The sequence below is a fragment of the Myotis yumanensis genome, unplaced genomic scaffold (genome assembly GCF_028538775.1).
Source record: "Myotis yumanensis isolate MYYU_CA2020_CCGP unplaced genomic scaffold, mMyoYum1.0.hap1 SCAF_5, whole genome shotgun sequence".
Classification (NCBI taxonomy): Eukaryota; Metazoa; Chordata; class Mammalia; order Chiroptera; family Vespertilionidae; genus Myotis; species Myotis yumanensis.
In genome coordinates, this window is record NW_027223756.1 from 26567050 (window position 1) to 26588206 (window position 21157).

Genomic DNA, 21157 nt, shown 5'->3' on the forward strand with positions numbered 1-21157 from the left:
TGATTATTCCACACCACGGCAATGAAGTTCCAGAAAATGGTTGATTAGAAAATCAAATTTAGGAAGAAAAAACCCCAATATGTACTCTAGGAGATAAAGTCAGAAATGTTTATTGGGATACGATTCTTTGGGGCTGAACTGTTTAACATGCGTGATGGCTCTTCCTTAAGGGCACCGGCATTTGACCTCTTTCTAAGGAAACCGAAGCTCGGAGCATGTCAGACATCAGAATGAATTGTCACCAGACGCACAGGAGCCCAGGTGGGTGACTTTTGTTGTTGTTGTTGTTAATCCTCACCCAGGATACTTTTCTATTGATTTTCAGGGACAGTGGAAGAGAGGGAAAGACAGAGAGAAACATCGATGTGAGAGAAACACATCGATTGGTTGTCTTCTGCATGAGCCCCAACGAGGGCCTGGGCTGAAGGAGCCTGCAAGCAAGGGTATGTGCCCTTGAACAGAATTGAACCCAGGACCCTTTGGTCCACAGGCCGATGCTCTATCCGCTGAGCTAAACCGGCGAGGGCCAGGTGACTTCTGATTATGGTCCCTGCTGTTTTGAAGATATATTAAAATATGCACATCAAAAAGTTACCAGAAGCATAAGAAAAAAACAGACTATCAAATGGAAAAGTCATTTAATTCAAAAATCATACTTCCACTTGTTTTATTGGGATTGTCACGTAAACCAAACAAATGTACGAAGGCCAAGTTTCAAGGCCACTCAACCGAAATTGTACTTCTTTATAGATATGCTTTGTGATGCAAAAGCACATTATTTTAAAGCTTGAACATGGCAAAACTGTTTCATTAATAACAGGAGAAAAGTTCTATTCTAGTCACAAATTACTTTTTAATTACAGAATTGGATTCTACACACCAGTCAATATTCAATACTGAACTGAAGTTTAAAACAGTGCATTATTTATGATTTATAAAAACATTAAAGTGCCATTTTTAAGTACTTTATTGATATTATACCACACTGCACTTTTATAATATACTCAAAGGTAGCCTAAATTATGAATTAAACATGCAGATATTTTCTTCTCCAAAATATGGACCAAATGTCTTTTAGAGTGCTTCTGAACACTAGTCTAGTATTAGCTAATGAACACTTATGCGTTTGATCTTTTTTCAAGATGACTTTTAATAAGTTAATATGGAATACAGCTGTAGATAGTAATCATTTAATATGAACAAAGTTTTAAAATGGCACTTCATTTACATGTCTGGTCATTTTGATAGTCAATCAACAGCCTCTCTTGTTTCTTGAATTCTCAACCTTCAACTCTTAAAGGCTGTGAAGGCTCAGCGACCGCCAGGTTAGTGAGTTTCTATGAGTATCTTTACATGTGCAAATGTGCACCATACATACATCCACAGACACATACTGATACATGTATACTTTAGAACTGTCAGAGGAGCTGCTTTCACAGGTACAAGGTTGACTCTGGCATCTGGATCCCCAAGGAGGCGCTCACAGGTGTCTGAACAACTTTGTAGAGATGGTCCATGCAGAATGGCGTAGAATGTTTTGATGTCTCCAGGTTATTCCGACATCTCGATGACCAGTACTCTGGTTCTTACTACACTCAGGAGAATTTTGACCTAATAGTAACTGCTACCCTTATATGGGGTTTAGAGCAATGCCAAGCCTTTGCTCTCTAAACCATTCCACCTTCAAAGATGTTTCTATCTTGTCGTGTCCTGTAAAACTTTTGTAAACATATCAGTGGTGAACTTTTTTGTGATAGATTTTTTTCTTCCTGTATTAAGAACTATACTTATCACTCTTAAAAAACCCTCAAAGTTCTTTAGTCCGGTTTGCCTTTTTCTTTCTCTGCTCCTATCATTGCTTTTCACCCAATACTTTCCCAAGAATCCATGTGCTTCCGCTGGAAGACCACAATTCAGCAGGACTGGCTTTGAATGACGTCTGCACTCTCTAGGGTCCCTCCCTCTGCTTTGGGGAGCTCTTTAGTTAGACAACCTGCTGGGTTTTGTCTCAGGCACGCTGTGGAATTGTGCACAGCGCACTGCTCTGCCACTGTTGTCATTCTGACGCTACAATTACAGAGTGGTTCTGCACCTGGCAGATCAGCGTGGCTGCCAAACACATTTGAGCACAAGATAAATTTTTAAAACACCAGTACAGGGTGTGTGAGAGGACACCCAGCTAACTTAAAGAGATGTGGGGCAGGGTTGTCTAGGTAATTGGTTACTGTTGAGTTTGCCAGAGATGACAGATAACTCCTGGGACAGAACACCTAGGACACTCCTTTGAAAGCCAGGCAGCTTGAGAGGCTGTTTGGTTTCTTCAGTGCTGGCGACCCACTTGAGTGATGCGGTGGCTCATCAGAGATTCAATACTAGAGAAACTGCAGGTGCCACGATGGCCACTGTTGTACCTGGCAGTCCTGTGTCTACAAAGATGGGCGGTCCAGACTTATTTTTGGAAAGAGAAGCCTGGGGATGAAAGGTGCCAATATACAGTCACTAATAGGTGATCAAGTTATCATCAATCATTTCTGTCTCCCTATCGCTCAATCATGGATGTTTTTGGAGTCAGGACTGAACTTTTGGTGAGACCGGGGTTGCTGTTTTCAGGAGACACAAATGCAGTTGGTAGAAGGACTTCCTTTCAAGCTAGATATGGCACACACAATCGTGGGGTCCTGACCAATGCCCGAGAGACCTTGTCACTAGGAGCTTGACTGTCCTGATCTCTCTCTCTCTGCCTCTGTTAATACAAAATCCTCAGCAAGAGTGGATAAACTCGAATGGGGCTGAACAAAACATTTGGTCTGACAAGAAAACACACTGGCCATTGAAATACTAAAACAGTAAGCTAAAAACTGGCTCTAATTAAGGATACCAAGGAAGGCGGCTTATACTGGTCTACCCCTATATGTTTATTTTTGAAAAGAGAAGAGAATATCACCAATCTTGAGTGAATCAGGAATCTACTTGCCTGGGGGCAGGGGTTTGAAACTAGTTGTCTTCTTGGGACATGGTATTCTGTAGATATAGACTTCTGTGAGTACCTGAAGGAGTGAGAGACTGATCTTATTACCCAACAAAGGCTCAGGCTCTGTATGCCCAGCAGATCCCAGGGCCTTACAAAAAAAACTAGGCCCCCTGGGGAAGTTCAGGCACCTTGGTCATCAGTCTTCCACTCTAATGCCTGGTTCACACCCCTAATATGTCCTAAAGTTCCCTGTTCAAGCAGAGCCAATAAGGGGTTGGGAGGCAGAGACAGTGAAGATGGGAAAATCTAGTTTTAGTCTCCAGAATACTTCCTATTTGTCAGCTCCTTTCATATGCAGCTTTTCCAGTTCTGTAGCAAATGGGGAGGGGTAAGCCTGACTGGGCCAAGAGATGGAGCAGCCATCTGCCACAGGTCCAGCATGGCCACAGGGATGCTGGGAAGGGATCTACCTAAAAATTCTCATTGGCAGCAGCTCTATTTCCCCCTGGCTTCAAATCAGGGCCAACTGAGGAGGGAGGGACATGTTTCCAAGTGGTCAAGCTGGGGCCAAGTGTCCACTGGTATGCTCCAGCGAGGACTACCAGCCAGGGCCTGCACCTTTCTCCTCCATGTTAGCTCTAGTCAAGGTTCCACGGGCTGGTGACAATATAAAATGTGTTAAAAGCATCACATTGCACTCCTCCTATTTGGGAAGCACAGCGGAATAGTGTGCTTGTCCCCTCAGGCCCTTGGAACAGGTCCCTAGGCTGTTCCAAGTCCACAGGGAGTAGGTGGAGCCTACTCATAAATTTCCTTCTTGGGTTTTCAGTGATAGCTTTCCCAAGTCCTATCCTGGTTTGCCCAGTCTTATTTCTTGCTCCCTGACCCCGTGGTAGTGTCTCAATTGCTGCTGGGGGAGCTCCTGGGTGGTCGCTGTGTCACCCTGAACCCACGAACTGAGTCATGATGGCAAACTCCCAGTAACTTGGAAACCAGCTATAAAGCGCTAACCGCACATTCTCCCAATCCTCTTTGGAGTTTTTTCCCTGGTTTGGGGTTACAGGAAATTTGAGATGAACAGGAAGGGCATGAACATGTCTAGAGAAAGAAGAAGCTACAGTATACTGAGAATAAAAGACCCTAAGAAGCCAGTTTTCCTCAGAACTTGGACACATACAACATTTACAAATTCACTTGGCTTCATTCATAAAGTCTTAGAAGATGTGCAGAAAAAGGAGTACGCAGTTATCCTATATCCTTCTGTCCTGATATCCTGGGATACCAAGAAACACACCTGAGAATAAAAATGAAAAAAATATGTCTAAGCCCTGGCCCCATCTATTTAATCCTGAGCTGAGTAGGAGCAGGAGTTCTTGGAAAGATTCTTTACCCGATGATGCTCTTTCCATCTCCAAACCCAAAACCCAAGGAATGCTCAAAACCACCTCTGGATAAAGAAGACTGGACACCATCAATGTGTTATGCCCACTGACAAGAGCCAGCAGAGCATGTGCAGAAATACCTTCTCCTTCCTCAAGGCCAGGAGGTATGACCTTGACCCGCTTTGAGATTGAGACCCATCTTTCCTTCTTATACACACTTGTTCAGCAATCAAAGCTTAAAATGTGTGGGGCAACTAGCTTCAAGAATATCAAATATAAAACTTTGCCATATAGTTATTTCAAATCACTCTATTTACAGGTTTATCTTTTCAAAAAAATGTAAAAGATACAGTAATCCAACACAATTCAAGTTTTTCTTTTCTTCTTTCAACTTCCCTAAAGAGGAATTCCAGGAGCAGGATACACTCTGAAGTGTGGCTGCCATCGGAGGGGTCCGGGAGCCTGACAGTCCATCAGTCTAAAGTTTGTCTGCCCAGAGCCACTCTTGCGAGGACATTCAAGTGTGGAAGATCCTGGGGACTCTGTCCTTTGGAGGCCAAGTGAATCTGAAGTGTCCAGGCCGAACTTCCCCACCCAAGGCATTCTGCCCCAAGACCCAGCCCCTGGGGGACCAGGAAATGCCCACCTTCTATGCCTCAAGCTTTTGGTGTCCTCCTGAATCACAATGGCTCATGACATTAATCTCATGCCTCAAAAGCCTGAGAAATAATTCCCTTTTTCTGAATGGCAGTGAACATATATGTCCTTTTAAACAATAGGCCATAGGGCTAGACTAGGAATTGGCCCTGAAAACCACCAGGGCATCTGAAAACTGCCAGGGGTGGTCAGTGATGGGCTAGAGGCAGGTGAGGGCAGGGGCAAGGACAGGTAAACAGGACGCCATTAGGGACTGAGGCAGGAAAGGGAGGGTGTCACCCATTGGGAGGCGGCATATTGCCCTCTAGAAAGCAAACACCAGTTACATGGAAGAACAGAAATATTAAGCCTGGATGTAATTTAACCTCAAGAGGTTACTAGCGTTTACTCCAAATATATCCTGATGCTGCTGAAATAAATCAGAAAGGAAACAGTTCCCAGTTGCTATTCTTTCTGTCTGCCCAAAGCAGACCACGCTCATTTCTTGATCTTCTGCGCTAGGTTATTGGAAAACCATTCAAAAAACTATCCAAAAGGGGGGAGAAAAAAAATATGTGATGCAAAGAGAGTGTGTTATTTTTTTTTTTTGGTTTGGGTTAGAGTAGGTTGGGTTGCCATGGTTACGAGGCGATGGCAGCCCTCGGTGGCAGAGAAGTTCCTAGCTTGGGAGGAGGGGAATGTGGGGTGTGTGTGCTCCCTTGCATGAGAGGACTGGACTGAATTCTGCTGATGCTGGGCCAAGGCTGTTTTGGAGATGGTGAGAGATTGGATCTTATGTAAACAGTGCTGTAAGCCCTCTCCATCCTGCATGCAAACAAACAGCCCCAGCAGCCTGGAGCCCTGTGGGTCTTGAGTATGGAGAGGTGGGTTAGAGCGTCTGCTGTAAACAAGAGCAATGGCCCAGCCTGGATCTCGGAGCCGTGACCCAGCCTCACATGCTCTTAAGGATCTTACTTCCACTTTCAGAAGGTTGGGAGTTTGGGGGGCTGTTGAGACAAAAGGAGTGCTCCCCATTTGGGTGCTGAATGAGAGAGATGGCTGCGCCAGCCTTTCTCTCGGTTTTCAAAATCAAATGGCCTTCCCTGCTGATTTACTTCTGTTTCCTGCAATGTCACCACAGGTCAGCTGAGATGATCGTGGGGAAGGGTGACACCAAAGTTCACAGAAACACTGGTGTTGACAGGGAGCAGCAGAGTCAGTCACCCTGCACTTCTCGGTGGCAGAGAAATGCCCTGCAACACTGGACTCAGCAGTTGTCATGGATACCATGGAAAGCTCAGCAGTTCTGCTGGGCCCACGGTTAGAGGAATTCCACATAGTTCTCGGGGATGAGGCCCGTCTTTCCATTCAGAGTCCCCTCCAACCAGCCTGGCTCCTGAGACGGGTGAACTGTAACAGGAAGGGGAGAGAGCAAGAAGAGATGATGTTACAGATAGGGCGGGAGGGGGATGTGTGCTGCTTCTGCGGATGTGAGGGTGAAGGAAGTTTGCTCAGTAAGTTACATAATCCGAGGACTTGCTTAAACCAGAGCTTCTGAACCTTTTGTGGGACATAAGCCTTCTGATGAAGGCTATTCTGGACTTCTTTCACAACAAAAATGGAAACAGAGACAGACATTACATATTCTGCATATAATTTTAAGGGTTTCATAGGTTTCCTGAAGGTCCTTGTTTAAACTAAAAAGAAGGGACAGATGTTAGGTTAGAGTTCACAGTTATGGTGCACGATCTGTATATTCATCTATGTATCCATCTGTCTGTCCGTCCATCCATCCATCCATCCATCCATCCATCCATGTACTTATCTATCTACCTAGTTTTGACCATGTACCAAGGGGTGGCCAGAAAGGACTGCTAAGAACTAGCCTTTACAGATAACTAGCTTCTAGTCATACATTTGACCCTTGCCTTCTGCTTCTAATTTCCTTGAAAATTCCCTCTGCAGGCTTTTTGTTTAATTTTGTTTTTGTCTTTGCATTTTATCGTCTTTCAATAGCCTTCTCTCTTTCTTAGCTTTCTTTCCTGTTCTCTAGAATGTTTGTCCCTCCTGTAAACAAGTCTGAAAGTTGTCCTCTTCCTCTCTCTATGACAACTTTCAAAATTTCTGGACCTTTGGTTTTTCAATATCCAAAGAATATATACCCACTTCTGTGACATTATAATCCATCTCCATGGAAACTACTGTGATATTTCAACGATTATATAAAATCCAGCTGAGTCTGCAAAGTAGTCAAAGTAGGAAGAAAGAAAGAAGGAACTGTGGGACTTGGAGATGGGAGGGGGGGGGGGGCGGGTGTTCATGCTTATGAGCTGAGTAACCACTTGGTTGAGGCAGGGCATCTGCTATTAATGGACTAGGAAAACTCCAATTTTCCGAGATTGTTTGGAGAGAATGAATTTTCCCCTATTCCCTTCCTAGGCTAATTAAGTGACTTCCTGAGCTTGTTTTAGAAAAGCATTACTGCCAACACTACCATACAAATCTAGCTTCAGTCTGTAGGGAAAGAAGCAGTAAGGGAAGCAAATGGGGAAGCGGAAGGACACACACTGAGGCTCACAGAGCACGGTCAACCTTGTGTAGATCATGAGCGTTCCTGCAGGAAAAGACAAGGCCAAACATCTGTTAGGTGGCCTTCAAAATGCATACATAATTTCCTCTCACTGGGCTTCAGGGATAAACCAAAAGTAACAAGGGTACTTTGTGGATTCATGAACCCCACATGAGGAGGGGTCTGGGAGAGCAATGTCTGGGAAGAACATAGCACAGCTGAAAAGCAATCTAGCCTCTCCGATGACCAGCCTCTCTCATCCTGCCCTTAGAATACCATCATCCCACCATCCTGCCTTCCACCTATCTATTCATCCAGCTGACACTGCTAGGACCATTTCAGTTTCTGCACTTATTAAGTGGTAATAATAAAACTCTCTCCCCTCAGTCTGCTCTTGTGACGGTTCAACGTGGAGAAAGCACTCCACAGAGTCAGGACACAGGAAATGCTCAGTATGGGTTAGTCCGTAGGGGCCCTGTGTCATCCTGCCAGCCACCTGGACTAGTCAGTAAGCATCTCCTGGTGAAACCTGGGTAAAGGCCTGGTGTAAACACCCACCTAAGCTTTGGGAAACCTCAAATGCTTAGAACCCCAAACAAATAAATCAAACTCACTCTCCCAAGTAAAAGACCTAGAGAGAATAACAAAACAACCAAACAAAAGAAAAACACGAGAAAGACGCCCCTCCCACTTTGCAGCAGAGCCCCAGTGAGTTGTTACTCCACTGGATGCACGGAGTCCGTGTCTTTCAGACATTTTCCAGGTCTGTCAGCTGTGCAAGCAACAGCTCAGGTGCTGAGGTGGCAGTGTCTGCAAACATCAGACATGGAATTTGCTGAGCAAGGGAAGAATCAGAGGGGACAAAGGAGGTCCTCCAAACTGGAGAGGTGTGTCACGGGGGGCTGTAGGGGACAATACAGCCTTTGGGTCAGGTTGCTGCCTCACTGGAGTCTTCAAATCAGGTTTGATTAAAGCAGGGAACCCACTCCGATGCTTATTAAGACCGCAGGTTCCTAAGCCCCATGGCACATCAGTTAAAGCAGAATCTAAGGAATGGGGCCTAGGAACCTGTATTTTAACTCATTTATAGAGAGTTAAGGGTTATAACTTTTCTGTACCAAAATGCCTCTGTAATGAGGGTGGCAATAAGAACTGAAATACAAATTTTCATTAAGTCACAGAGGAGGGAGACAGCACCAGATCCCCACCCCACCTTTGCTTCCCTAACTAGTATGATATCATTCAACATTTGTCATTCCTCCTCTGTGCCTGATGAATTTAAAATGATAGATGCTAACACCTAGAAATGGTGACTGGGAAACAGCCATGGGCTCAAAGCTTTAGATATCTATTGACTCATTTGACCTTAAATACTCCTATTTAATAGATGAGGACATGAAGGCTCAGAGAGGCAAGTTAACTTGTGCAGGGTCACAATGGTAGAGCCAGAATTTGAACCCAGCTTGTCTGACTTCAGAGCCTAAGCCCTTTTCTATGATGTTATGCCTCTATTCTACCAGAGAATGTGATCCTTGAGGATGAGAATGATAGTACATATGTGGAGCACATACAAAGTCAAGCATGTACTCGTTTAAATAAATGAGGCATGCGGCCCGCCTGCTGCGAGTTTGACATGCTTGTACCAAGTGGAGGGTCTTTTCCTAAGTGCTTGGCCAGCATTACCCACTTTCATTTTCAGAATGATTACAGAGATGGTTCTGTTATTATCCTCATTTTACTGATAAGAAACTGAGGCTCAGAGAGGTTAAGTATCTTGCCCCAAATTTCACAGCTGGTAGATGATGGAGGTAGAACTGAAGCTAGGATATCTGACCCCAGAGTCTGTGGTCTTAACCACGACCACTCTGGCTCAACCCGATGCTTTGGACCTCAAAGATGCTCATAAGTACTTGTTAGGCTGAACTGTATACCAATGTCCAACCTTCTGAATTGCACCAGTGTCCTATGCGCTATATAAACACACACGATGCTGCGGAGAGCTGCCCGGGCAGTACTCCAGCCCAGCAAGCATATAATAAATATAAGCTGCTGCTGACATGGGCACGCTTCCTGCCAACCACTTTCTCTCAGCTCTATCCATATATACACCACACACCCCTGTATACACAGCTCATGTTCTCTCCCCTCCTTCGCTCACAGTGGACAAGGCACAAGTGTGCGACTAAGATCCCTTAATGGCTGGCTGCCCCATGGAGAAGCAGCATGGGCTGGAAGAGGCACAGACCCCTGTGGAGTTTGGATGCATTTACTCTTTTAACAAATGTTTATTAAGCACCTACCATGTGCCAGACACTGTGCTAAGTCCTTGCACATAGTACAGAGCAAGCAGACAAGATTCTGCCCTTGGGAGAGGGGGTAAACAATCTTATATAATAAAAGGCTGTATTATCCAAAGAGGATGTTACAATTCCACACACAAATATTTTTCTACTATGACAAAGGCTAATATGCAAATCGACTGAACAGCAGACCTACCAGTCGCTATGACACACACTGACCACCAGGGGACAAATGCTCAAAGCAAGAGCTGCCCTCTGGTGGTCAGTGCACTCCCACAGGGGGAGCGCTGCTCAGCCAGAAGCCAGGCTCACGGCTGGCAAGCACAGTGGCGGTGGGGGGAGCCTCTCTCGCCTCCATGGCAGTTGGACATCCTCTGAGGGCTCCTGGACTGCAAGAGAGCGCAGGCTGGGCTGAGGAACCTCCCCCACCCCAAGTGCACAAATTTTGTGCACTGGGCCTCTAGTCTATAATAAAAAAGCATATACTTTTAGGTAGAGATGAGTGGAGAGAGAGAGACTGGGATGGGGATGTGGGTGAGTGAGGAGGAGCTCAACAAACTAAAATCTAAATGACCTGAAGGAGCCATTGGGAAACACCAATGAGAGATGGAGGCAGCTTGGGTTTGGCAGCAGAGAGGGCTGGGAGGCTGGAGACTCCACAGAGGAACCCCCTGCAACCCTACTGCCTGAGCGGCTCGGCGGCCCTGGTGAAGTTCCCTATTAGCCAAGGAGACCTGGGGCAGCCCTGCCTTGTACTCACACTGCACCCTGGACCCAGGAGATGAATGGACCCAGGCAATCTCCAGTCTTGAAAAGAATTCAATTTTAGTGAACACCATGTGACTTTTCCAGGTATTGCTAATCACGTAGCTTCAAGATGACTAATGTTCCTGAGAACACGAGTTATTTCTCTTTCCAGTTACTGTCGGAGGTGCTGGCTCCTGGGGAAGTGGGCAGTTTCCAGGTAGACTGGCAAGGGCTGCCATGGAGTTATTTCTGAGTATTGCACATCCACTCCCGGTTGCACAAAGTCCAGGCGCTGACTGCACAGTGCAGGCCCCTGGAATCCATGCTTGGAGATGAGTTACTACGAAACACCAGACTTTCCCCTCTTCCCCTCCTTATTTATTCTTCTTGGTTCTGAAAACACACATACTCACGGACCCCAACCCTGTCATTAGGAAACTTTCTTCGAATTGGTCTGATAACTTCATCTGACAGCTGCAGAGCATTCTACATAAACAGTCCTTGCCTAGTATCTCCAGCACTAAACTAATGAGTACAAAGAGATTTCCCTGCCTGATGTGTAAATAGGGTTTTCCTCCTCTAATGCCTGATTTCTCCAACAGAGGTGAAGGAAGGGGAAAACAGAGGATATGTAGCATTTCCCAAAAGGCAGACATAATAAAATGCTATCAGCCAAACCAGTCTATAAAGTGGAGCAACATTTTGTCAGATCCTTCTTCGACTGCAGCTCGAAGTAAACTCTGAAAGGTGTCTTCTGGGTTTAATCTGGCCCTTTGCTCTTCAGGGAATTCGAAAGGTCACTGGCATTGCTGATTAAAAACAAACTAGTGTCCGTGACCTCTGCCACAACTCCCAGAGGCCACGGAGGCTTGGGCAATGCTGCTCCTTAAACCAGGCCTCCCTCGTGCTCATCTGTCAGGACGGGGTTTGTGACGACTACACGTGTGAGATGGCAGAATCCCAGAGCTGCGAGGCAGAGTGTCCAGATGGGGAGGAAAGGGCCTGGCAGTTAAAATTACCTACGTATCTTTTCTTTTCTTTTTGTGGTTAGCTAAACTACTTCAAACAGAAGACTTAAAAACAAATGGTGGGAATGTAAAATGCCGCATCCCTTTTGTAAAACAGTTTGGCAGTTTCTTAAACAGTTAAACATAGTTACTGTAAGACCCAGCAATCCCATTCCTGGGTATATCACCATAATGGAAAATACATGTCCTCGGGTATAGCAGCCAAAAAGTGGAAATAATCAAAATGTCCATTCACTGACGAAGGGATTAATCAAATGTGATATATTCATACACTGGGATATTATCCAGCAATAATAAGGAATGAAGTTCTGACACATGATACAACATGGATGAACCTTGAAAAGATGCTAAGTGAAAGAAGCCAGCTACAAAAGCTACATACTGTGTAATTACATTTATATGAATTATCCAAGCAGGCAAATTTATGGTGACAGAATGAGTAGTGGCTACCTAGGCTGGATGGGGTAGGTTAGAGGTACCTGGGGCTTGACTGCTAAATTGTACAGGGTTTCTTTTGGGGGTAATGAATAGATTCTGGAATTAGTGGTGATGGTTGCACAACTCTGAATATATTAAAAAACCACCGAGTTGTACATTTTAAATGGGTACATTTTATGGATTGTGAGTATCTCAATGTAGAAGTTTAAAAAAATGGAAGAAGGCTACACTCAAGAAAAAGAGTCACAAATAACACACACACACACACGCACACACACACACACACACTCACATACCTTTTGGGAGCTTAGACCAATTCTGTCCCTGCAGTCAGGGGGTCCTCTGTGTTGTCAGAGTGAAGAGCTAGTAGGACCATGGCAAGTCCCTTGCTCAGAGGAACAGTGAATTGGGGTTTAGAGGACAGACCTTTAAACTGAATTCTCCGGTAAAGGTGGGGCTCTCTCAAATCCTGCAGACAGAGCAGGACACAGAATCCTGTACGCAGCCCACTCTGGTTTGTCTGCCGTGGCAGCTGTGTCGTGTGATGGCTGGGCTGTGACTCCGCCATGTGGGCCTGTTCGGGGAACACTTGTCAATGACATGGCTTTGGACAGCCTTCAGTGGACCCACTTCCCTGCAGGTTTGTTGGGGCTGAAAGCCTCAGCTGCTCATGGGGGAGGCGACTGGGTGGCTGGCCATGCGCTGTGACTTGCAAAGGGCCCATGAAAATGGAGCAAAGGTTTAAGGACAGTGCTTTGGGGGCTCTGAGGACCATCAAAGAGACAGGCCCTGCAGGCCACGTGCAGTTATGGGCTCACACCGAGCCCTGCTGGCTGAGAAGGTCCAGCTCCAGGTGTGGGCTGGGAACTCCCAGGTCCCCTGTGACCAGTTCCCCATGCTTTCCACCTGTGCCTGCTCAGAATCCCTGCCATGATGAGCGCAGGGGCCGTGCACCCCAGGGCAGCTCCTTGGCATTTGGATGTAGTCAAGGCTGCCCCAGGAGCCCATCTCTGATCTGGCTTGGACCTCGAGGCCCTAACACAGAGCCAGGGCCCAGGAGTCAAGGTGATTACCTCCTACCCAGCTGAGATCCAGGCCTGGGTCCTACCAGCTGAAAAGGAAAGACCGTCACCAAGAACTATGACAGCGTCAGGGCCTATCTAAGATGGATGGAATGACGACAATAATCACAAAAATAACGTACTGAACGCGGAGTGTGTGTTGAGACCTATTTTAAATATGTGATGTGCACTATCTCGATTTTCTCACAACCCTCTGTTTTCTGCTTGAGGTCACACAGGAGGAAGGGATCAAGCCAGGACTTGAGTTAGAGTGGCCTGAATCTAGAGTTCCTGTTCTCCAGCGTTACCTGGGAGCCTTGGCTGCCCTATACTTCTGGGTCTCAGGCAGGTGGTAGGAGGGGTGGTCCGTGACCCTATGCCGAGACTGTCCAGGTTGGCTGACCACACTTTTTTTGAAATATATTTTTATTGCTTTCAGAGAGGAAGTGAGAGGGAGAAAGAGATCGAAACATCAATGAGGAGAAAGAATCATTGATTGGCTGCCTCCTGCATGCCCCCCACTGGAGATCAAGCCTGCAACCCAGGCATGTGCCCTGACCAGGATCTAACCTGGGACCCTTCAGTTTGAAGGTCCACTGCTGCTCTCTCATTTTGAAAAAGGCACTCGTTTTCAGTATTATCCATTCAACTGAGATTTTCCTTAGGTAGGAACTTAGAAAACTCCAGTTATTTATTTGCTGCCCCCATCTTGGCGAGGAGACAAGAAAACTCACCATTATCGAAGACCGTGCCTGCGATGAATGAGAGCTCTGAGTCGTGCTCAGCTTTGCAAGCGTACAAGGCTTTTGCCTTCCGGAACGGAGTGCTGTGTGAAGACAGGAGTTTAGTTAGCAATGTTTAAAAACCCTCTGAAAGCTCCAGATAGTTCTTCTCTCTTCTTCCCCTTCACTGTGAGCCACCTGATCCTCTGGGGTGGGAAGAGCCTAACCAGGCAGCCAGTGGATGCAACATGAGGTGGAAAAGTTGCAAAGGTCACCAGGAAAAAATGAGAAATATTCAGAGAAAAGCCCTTAGCCCTGAGAAACCGAACTTCTTGTGGGGTGACCTTGTGCCATGTTAAAACTTGACCTAGGAGTTACAGCAGCGGAACAGTGGGAGGGCAGGCTGGGGGGGAGGGAGGGAGGGCTGGAGAGAACTTCCATAGTGCACAGAGAACACTCCCAGCAGAGCCTGCCAAGAAGAGTGGGCAATGCTCAGTGAATCAAAAAGGAGAAATTCTAGCAAAGCCAGGTTTCCACTCCGGGCCACAGGCTGACATCAGCTTCTCCAGATGTTACTTATTTCTCATGGGGCTGGTGAAAAGGATTCCAGAGCTGGAAGTCCCTGACCGCCAGGGAGGGCAGGGAATAGACAAGGTATGCATGTGAGTGGTTACACACGTGAACATGTGTGGGAGTGTGGGAAGAAGGGAGGGGGGGGGGGGCACGATGCATTTATTTCCCCTTCTCATGTCCAATGAGTGTTGACAACCGCTCTTATTGTGTATCAAAATCACCTGGGAGCTTTTAAAAAAGTGCAGATGGCTGGGTTCGAACCTGACTTGCAGATATAAAGAGAGGCATCAGGATTTTTAAAAGGTTTCCAAGGGACTCTGGTGTGCAACAGGGCTGAGAACCATTGTTCTAGAGCCAGGGTGGGCAAACTTTTTCTGTAAAGGGCCAGACAGGAAATGTTTTAGGCTTTGTGGGCCACATGGTCTCTGGTGTAATTACTCAACACTGCTTTGTAGCCTGAGAGCAGCCATAGACAGCATGTAAACAAGTATGTGTGGCTGAGTTCCATCAAACGTTGACTACAAAAAACAGGTGGTGGGACAGATTGGACCCATGGACCACAGAATGCAAACTCCTGTTCCAGAGAGTAAACTGTAAAAACAGGTAAATTATGATATCCCAACTAGTTCCAAATGACCTATGGAATTCTCAGGGTCATAAGAAAAATTACATTTAACAGTCAAGTTGGCTCTTTATTTGATAAAAGCAATTTCCTTCTCCTTCCAAGCCATCTGAGGAAGCTTATGTAGGAGTTCCAGGGCGGAATAACAAACGAGTACAGAGGTGCTCTGGGTTAGATAATTACTGAGGTATAGATAGTATTATTTCATCTTCATGTGATTGATGGGCAGCCTCAAGGAGCCAGAGGTGCTAACCCTCCCATGGTGCACCAATTTCTAGGGACCAAATGAGATTCAGCTGAGGAATGGCTAGTGTCGGGTAAATCCAGACAGACTCAGAAGGGGCGGGGCATGGTGGGTCATCCTGGAATTGTTATTTCTTGGAATCACCAAGACAGCTTCCCTTTGGGAAAGAGAAGCCCTGGATGGTTGGAAACCCATCCCAGGCCCAGGCATTTAGAACTTTTAGTCTGGGCTCCATGAAAACTGAAGGAAAGAAGGCTGAAAAGGTCTACTGTGCAGAATGACAAGAGTAAATCACTATCCAGAATTTGTTGCCAGGGTGCAGTTCACTGCATTCTCTCTGGTCTTCTACTAGCCAAGAGTTGATGGCCAGGTGGGAGAAAATTGGGAAATTCAGAATAAAAGGAAGTGGGACCTCTGGGAATGCGGGAAAGAACAGCCTTTAGAATTCATCAGCTTCAATGGAAAACAGCTCTTCCTGGGGAATTATCATTAAACAGAATAAAGTTCAGAACAAGGGGCACATTCTGTGAGCTGACCAAACCCAGTCGGTACATTGACCAGCAAGGGCCAACTATCCCACGTGCAACTTTCCAGGAAGGAAAAAAAGGTTTTTTGTTTTGTTTTGTTTTTTGTTTTGAAGGAGTGGGGAGCAGAGAGAAGTCACCTGGCTGTGAAAAGTGCTAAATCACCTAAACCCCATACTGACAAGTAAGTAGAGCCCTTCGTGACATGGAAGGTGGAAGGAGAGCTCAGTGGACATTAGCCAGGTCACTGCACCTTGAGGACAGGGCCAAGCAGGTGAGGAGAGCGCAAAGAGACTGCGTAGAGCAGTGGTTCTCAACCTTCCTAATGCCGTGACCCTTTAATACAGTTCCTCATGTTGTGGTGACCCCCAACCATAAAATTATTTTCGTTGCTCCTTCATAACTGTAATTTTGCTACTGTTATGAATCGTAATGTAAATATCTGATATGCGGGATGTATTTTCATTGTTACAAACTGAACATAATTAAAGCGTAGTGATTAATCACAAAAACAATATGTAATTATATATGCGTTTTCTGATGGTCTTAGGTCCTGTGAAAGAGTTGTTCGACTCCCAAAGGGGTCGCGACCCATAGGTTGAGAACCGCTGGCGTAGAGGTTAATAGAAGGTGAGGGGAAGATCAGCTGAGGCCAGGCCCCTCCAGCTGGATTTTCATAGAGGTTACTTATTAACCTCATTAAATAAAGGGAATGGGACCAAATAGGGGCAAGCCAGGGAAACCAACTGGGATATCTGGCAGGAAGAAAGCAGAGGGAAAGGTGCCCAAGATTATAATTCAAGAGGAGTAATTTTCCACTAATATTAGGCTTTTGGAATTGAATAGTGAAGTGACAATGAAATAGTACAATCAAAATAAACACAGCTCTGGCCACTGTGACTCAGTTGGTTGGAGCGTTGTCCTAAGAACTGAAAGAAAGGTGGTGGTTTGATTCCCAGTCAGGGCACATACAAGGTTGCAGGTTCGATCCCCGGTCATGGTACGTTCAGAAGGCAACCTATCCATGTTTCTCTCTCACATCGATGTTTCTCTCTCTCTAAACATCAATGAGCAGGCTCTCCTCAGGTGAGAATTAAACAACAACAAAAAAAGTAAAAATAAATAAATAAATAAATAAATACAAAGGTCAGGAAAGGGCCTTGCTTTTTTTTTTTTTTTCCCTCCAAATTAGTAGGTGACTGATGGTTTATGAGAGCTCTCTTCCCCTGTGACTTCTCCAACCGCTTTGGGACATGCACGAAGATGGGAGGGATGACAGAAAGAGTGTTTTTTAAAGGGACCACCTCCATTCTCCAGAATAAGGGCTGCCAAGTAAAATACAAGATACCTAGCCAACTTTGGATTTCAGGTCAATAAGGGATACTTTCTAGTATAAGTATGTCCCAAATATTACAAGAGACATACTTACACTAAAAAAAAAATCTTTTGTTGTTTATCTACAATCCAAATGTAACTGGGTATTCATTTTATTGGCTAAATCTGGCAACTCTACCCAGGGAAGAGTCTTATCATTTTTAAAAGTCTGTCAAGCCCAGCAAGTCCAGTGTCCCATGCCATACTCCCTGCAAAAGCCTTGAGCAGTTTGCTTTAGATAGGGTTCCTACCCAAACAGCTCCTGTTGGCACAGAGGCAGTGTTTGTAGGATTTGGCTCTGAGCAAAAAAATAAAAAATCCCCAACAAGCATCTTTAGTTCTTTGGCTCCCTCTTCTCCACAGTGCCTCTCAGCACTGAACATAGAGAGCCTGGGGTGCCTTCGGCTGCTCCTGTAACAGTGCCCTTCAGACCTTAGCTGGGCCTTCAAGGGCATGAAAAAGTTTGGAATCCTTTGCCAGTTAATTTTTCATCTTTGCTTCTGAGCATGGCAGCAGGCCAGGAAAGCACTCAGAGGAGTTTCCCTCAAATGCCCTTGCAAGCCTATCAAAATGACGACCCACTCTCCATTGTATGGCATGACAGGGAGGTGGGGCCAGATAGATTGGCAGGTTGCAATGGCTTAATCATTCAGGCACTGTTTCCAGGGGCCCCCGTGCAAATGCAAGTTATGGGTTTGGGGCTGGGTGCTTTTCTGGGGTTACGAATGAAAGGAAAGGGAAATGTAAAGGAAATGTCCCTGAAGAACCCATTCTCTGAGGTGCTGTGAAAGGCAGCTTTGTTTCTGAGCTTGAACTAACAAGCACTAAAGTGGCTTGGAAGAGGGGAGAGGAAGCCACTTCCAGGGCAGACGATGTAGACATTTAGGAGACCATTAATTAGGTATAATAAAGTACTTATTTTTATCTGCTCTCCTAGGAAAGGAAATCTGAAGTTCACATTCTGGAAGTAGATTTGGGGGAAGGCCCCATTGAGCCTGAATAATGGGTATAAGCCCCACTTCTTGGCTCTATATTGCAACAGCAGTTATGGGATTTTAGCTCTCTTTGTTGGCGAGCTCTGATGGGCTAGCTCCCCACTACTGTCTGTATCCGTGCTCACCTTGACATACATATTTAGCTCAGTGACAGCTAATTGTAAGGCCTACTCAGCCTTGCATATATCAAAATGGTAGCTTCCTACAGGGTTGTGGGACAGGATCTTCAAATGGTGCTGTTCTAACCATGGCCAGAGGAGGCAGTACTGAGTAACCATGACCCCAAACAGCAGTAAGCAGCTTCTACTGCCACAGTCCTCTGCCAATCTGGAAATCCTTGGGAGAAGAAAGGAGTAGCTAAAGAAAACAAACAAACAAACAAGCAAACAAACAAAAGGGAAATATCTTGGGAAGTGAGAGGGAGTGGAGAGGTCGAACTACTGGATAGGCAACAGGGCCCCAAAGCTCAGAGACACAAAAAAGTGAATACTCTCAAAGCAGAGAGTACATTTCAGGTTTTTAGCTGAATAATTCTACTATCCTGACTCCCCTAACCTATCCTGTCCAAGGAGCCAATGTCTTGAATTTTTACTCCTTTTTGATCAAAACGACCAAGTCTCTGTTATGAGTGAGGGAGGTATTTGGAAGGTTACTGTCTCTGGTCAACGTGGTTTGCTCTGGTTCAGGTCCTCATGGACAATCAGTGATCTGATCAGATGCATCAATACCATATCTAGTGTCCTAGAAAGTTTACATTTCCCAAAGTACCCAGAATGTGTCTAAGAAATAATTAGAAAATAACTTGAGTGTCAGGAAAATATGATTTGAATATTTACCTTATTCCTGGGGTGAAGATAAAAGGATATACTGAAAAGTTATCTTTCTCATATTCTGGGACAAAGCTAGGTAGAAACCCTACAAGACCAGGCCAGGCTCTGGGCTGAAAGTTGCATGGAACCTTGAATTTGGGACCACCCATGTTTTTGGCAGAAAGAGTGCTAGTTTGAGGGCAGAAGTCCTGAATTCTGGATTGGCTCTAGTTTAGCCACGTGACTGTACAAATCACCTCCCTGTGCCTTAGTTTTCTCTCCCTGTCACAGGGTTCAGGCCACTTCTCTCATTCTCATACAAGGATAGAATGAAATGATAGATATAAAAGTATGTGGAGGAGAATAAAGTAATATATACACATCTGTGTATAAATAGCACCGAGTTGTTGTTTTTCTAAGTGAGACTCATCTTTATAAATTATTTAAGCCTCTCTGCTGGACCCGCCCCTTAGGAAAAAATCAGCTAGGACAGTGATCGGCAAACCGCGGCCCCTTGAGTGTGGCTCTTCCACAAAATACCACGTGCGGGCGCACATGTACAGTGCGATTGAAACTTCGTGGCCACACTCAAGGGGCCAAAGAGCCGCATGTGGCTCGCGAGCCGCAGTTTGCCGACCACTGAGCTAGGAGAAAAAGATGGACGAGAAAATACTGCCAAGGCCCAAAATGCTTATGATGCTTATAATTGGGCTCTACATTTTGGCTGTCGGACGGCAGAGACTAAGTTTGAGACACACACATGCCAAGGACCTGTACAGCAGAGGGATCCTGCAGGGTCCTCATTAATTAATTATTTTCCTGGATTTAAATAGCTTCTCTTCTCCAAAGAACTCAAGTGCAGAGAATTAAGCCTGGACATGACCAAAGCAGGGAAAACTATAGCATGGGCCTTGGGGAGAGGAACTAGGTCAACCCTCAGAAAGAGGTGTTGGCTGCTCTCATGAGAGCTAATGGTTCATTACACATGGAGACAGGAGTAGGCTGGGAGCAGTGACGATTCCTGGGAGTGCATGGAGGGAAGGAGCTGGCCATGAACAATTTAAAGAGAAATCACTTCATATGTGAGTTCCCTATTCTGTGTTTATATTCATCTCTCTCCCAGTGGTCTGGTCTCAGCAATTAGGTGTCAGTGCTCAGTGCCCACAAACAAATGTTGCCTGATGCTATTTAATAAAAATGAGGGAAGAAAAAGTCAGCACATGTCTCAGCACTGTTCCCTCTGAAATCATCTAATACCAAAGCACAGACAGCTCCATGATTCAGAGAGTGAGCCAAACAGAAACCCGTTCAGGAGGCACTCTTTCCCCAAACTTCAAGTATCACAGGTTATTTTTTAAAAATATATTTTTATTGATTTCAGAGAGGAAGGGAGAGATAGAAACATCATTGATCGGCTGCTTCCTAGATGCCCCACACTGGAGATCGAGCCCCCTACCTGAACATGTGACCTGACCAGGAATAGAACCGTGACCTCATGGTTCACAGGTCAACACTCAACCACTGAGCACACCGGCAGGGCAAGTATCACAGATTATTAATTCAAATTAAGGAAGGTTCAGAAGGGTGTGGAAAATGCCAGGCTGGTTCATGAGAATGGTCCCTCCCAGCTTTGGCTCTTAGGCTGGAATTGGGGGGTAAGGGTGCAGAGGCTGGCCACCTGCTGTCCCTGACTGCCTCTGGATAAACGAGACCGGATTGGCCACGATCCGTGACTTTACCTGGAGTCTTCATGAACTGCTTCTTCTGGCCTGTCAAAAAGCAAGTGCAGATTTGGATGGCAGGGAACAAAGTTGACGAGGAGGCTGAACACTGCATGAAGAGAGGACCAAGCCAATGAGAGAACAACGGCAGCAACAGAAAACCAAACAAACCCTGCCACAGACCTGATGGGGGATGAGTCGCTGGACGTGGATGAGGTGGGCATAGGGCTGGATGGTGCCGAAAACATGGGCCAAGATGGCGAGAGGGGTGAAGTTGGGCTTGGATTCGGGGGGCTGCAAGACATAACAACCAGAAAACTCATCAGCACACAGGGAAACCACAGTGGGAGCACAGGAGGTCCATGGAAGGCCACATGATGGGGAGCTGGAGCAACTAGAGAAGCACTGAACCCAGACGTGTCATCAGTGCCCGTCAGTTCT

At 45.8% G+C, this 21157-nt stretch overlaps 1 protein-coding gene across 5 annotated transcripts in view; it reads right to left on the minus strand.

Annotated features, from left to right (window-relative positions):
- Positions 1-621: 621 nt before the first annotated feature.
- The window catches only part of ARHGAP26 (Rho GTPase activating protein 26), a 414762-nt gene continuing 394226 nt past the window's right edge, over positions 622-21157 (minus strand). Inside the window, exons 21-24 of one of the 5 annotated variants that reach the window (XM_070414706.1) lie at positions 20900-21010; positions 20735-20764; positions 13867-13958; positions 622-2469 (exon numbers count right to left, since the gene is read on the minus strand). In XM_070414706.1, the coding sequence (XP_070270807.1) occupies positions 2450-2469; positions 13867-13958; positions 20735-20764; positions 20900-21010 (253 nt within the window). In that variant the 3' untranslated portion in view covers positions 622-2449. Of the gene's footprint in view, positions 6400-13866; positions 13959-20734; positions 21011-21157 lie in introns of all 5 variants that reach the window. The other 4 variants (XM_070414704.1, XM_070414705.1, XM_070414709.1 and 1 more) reach the window with 4 other exon arrangements.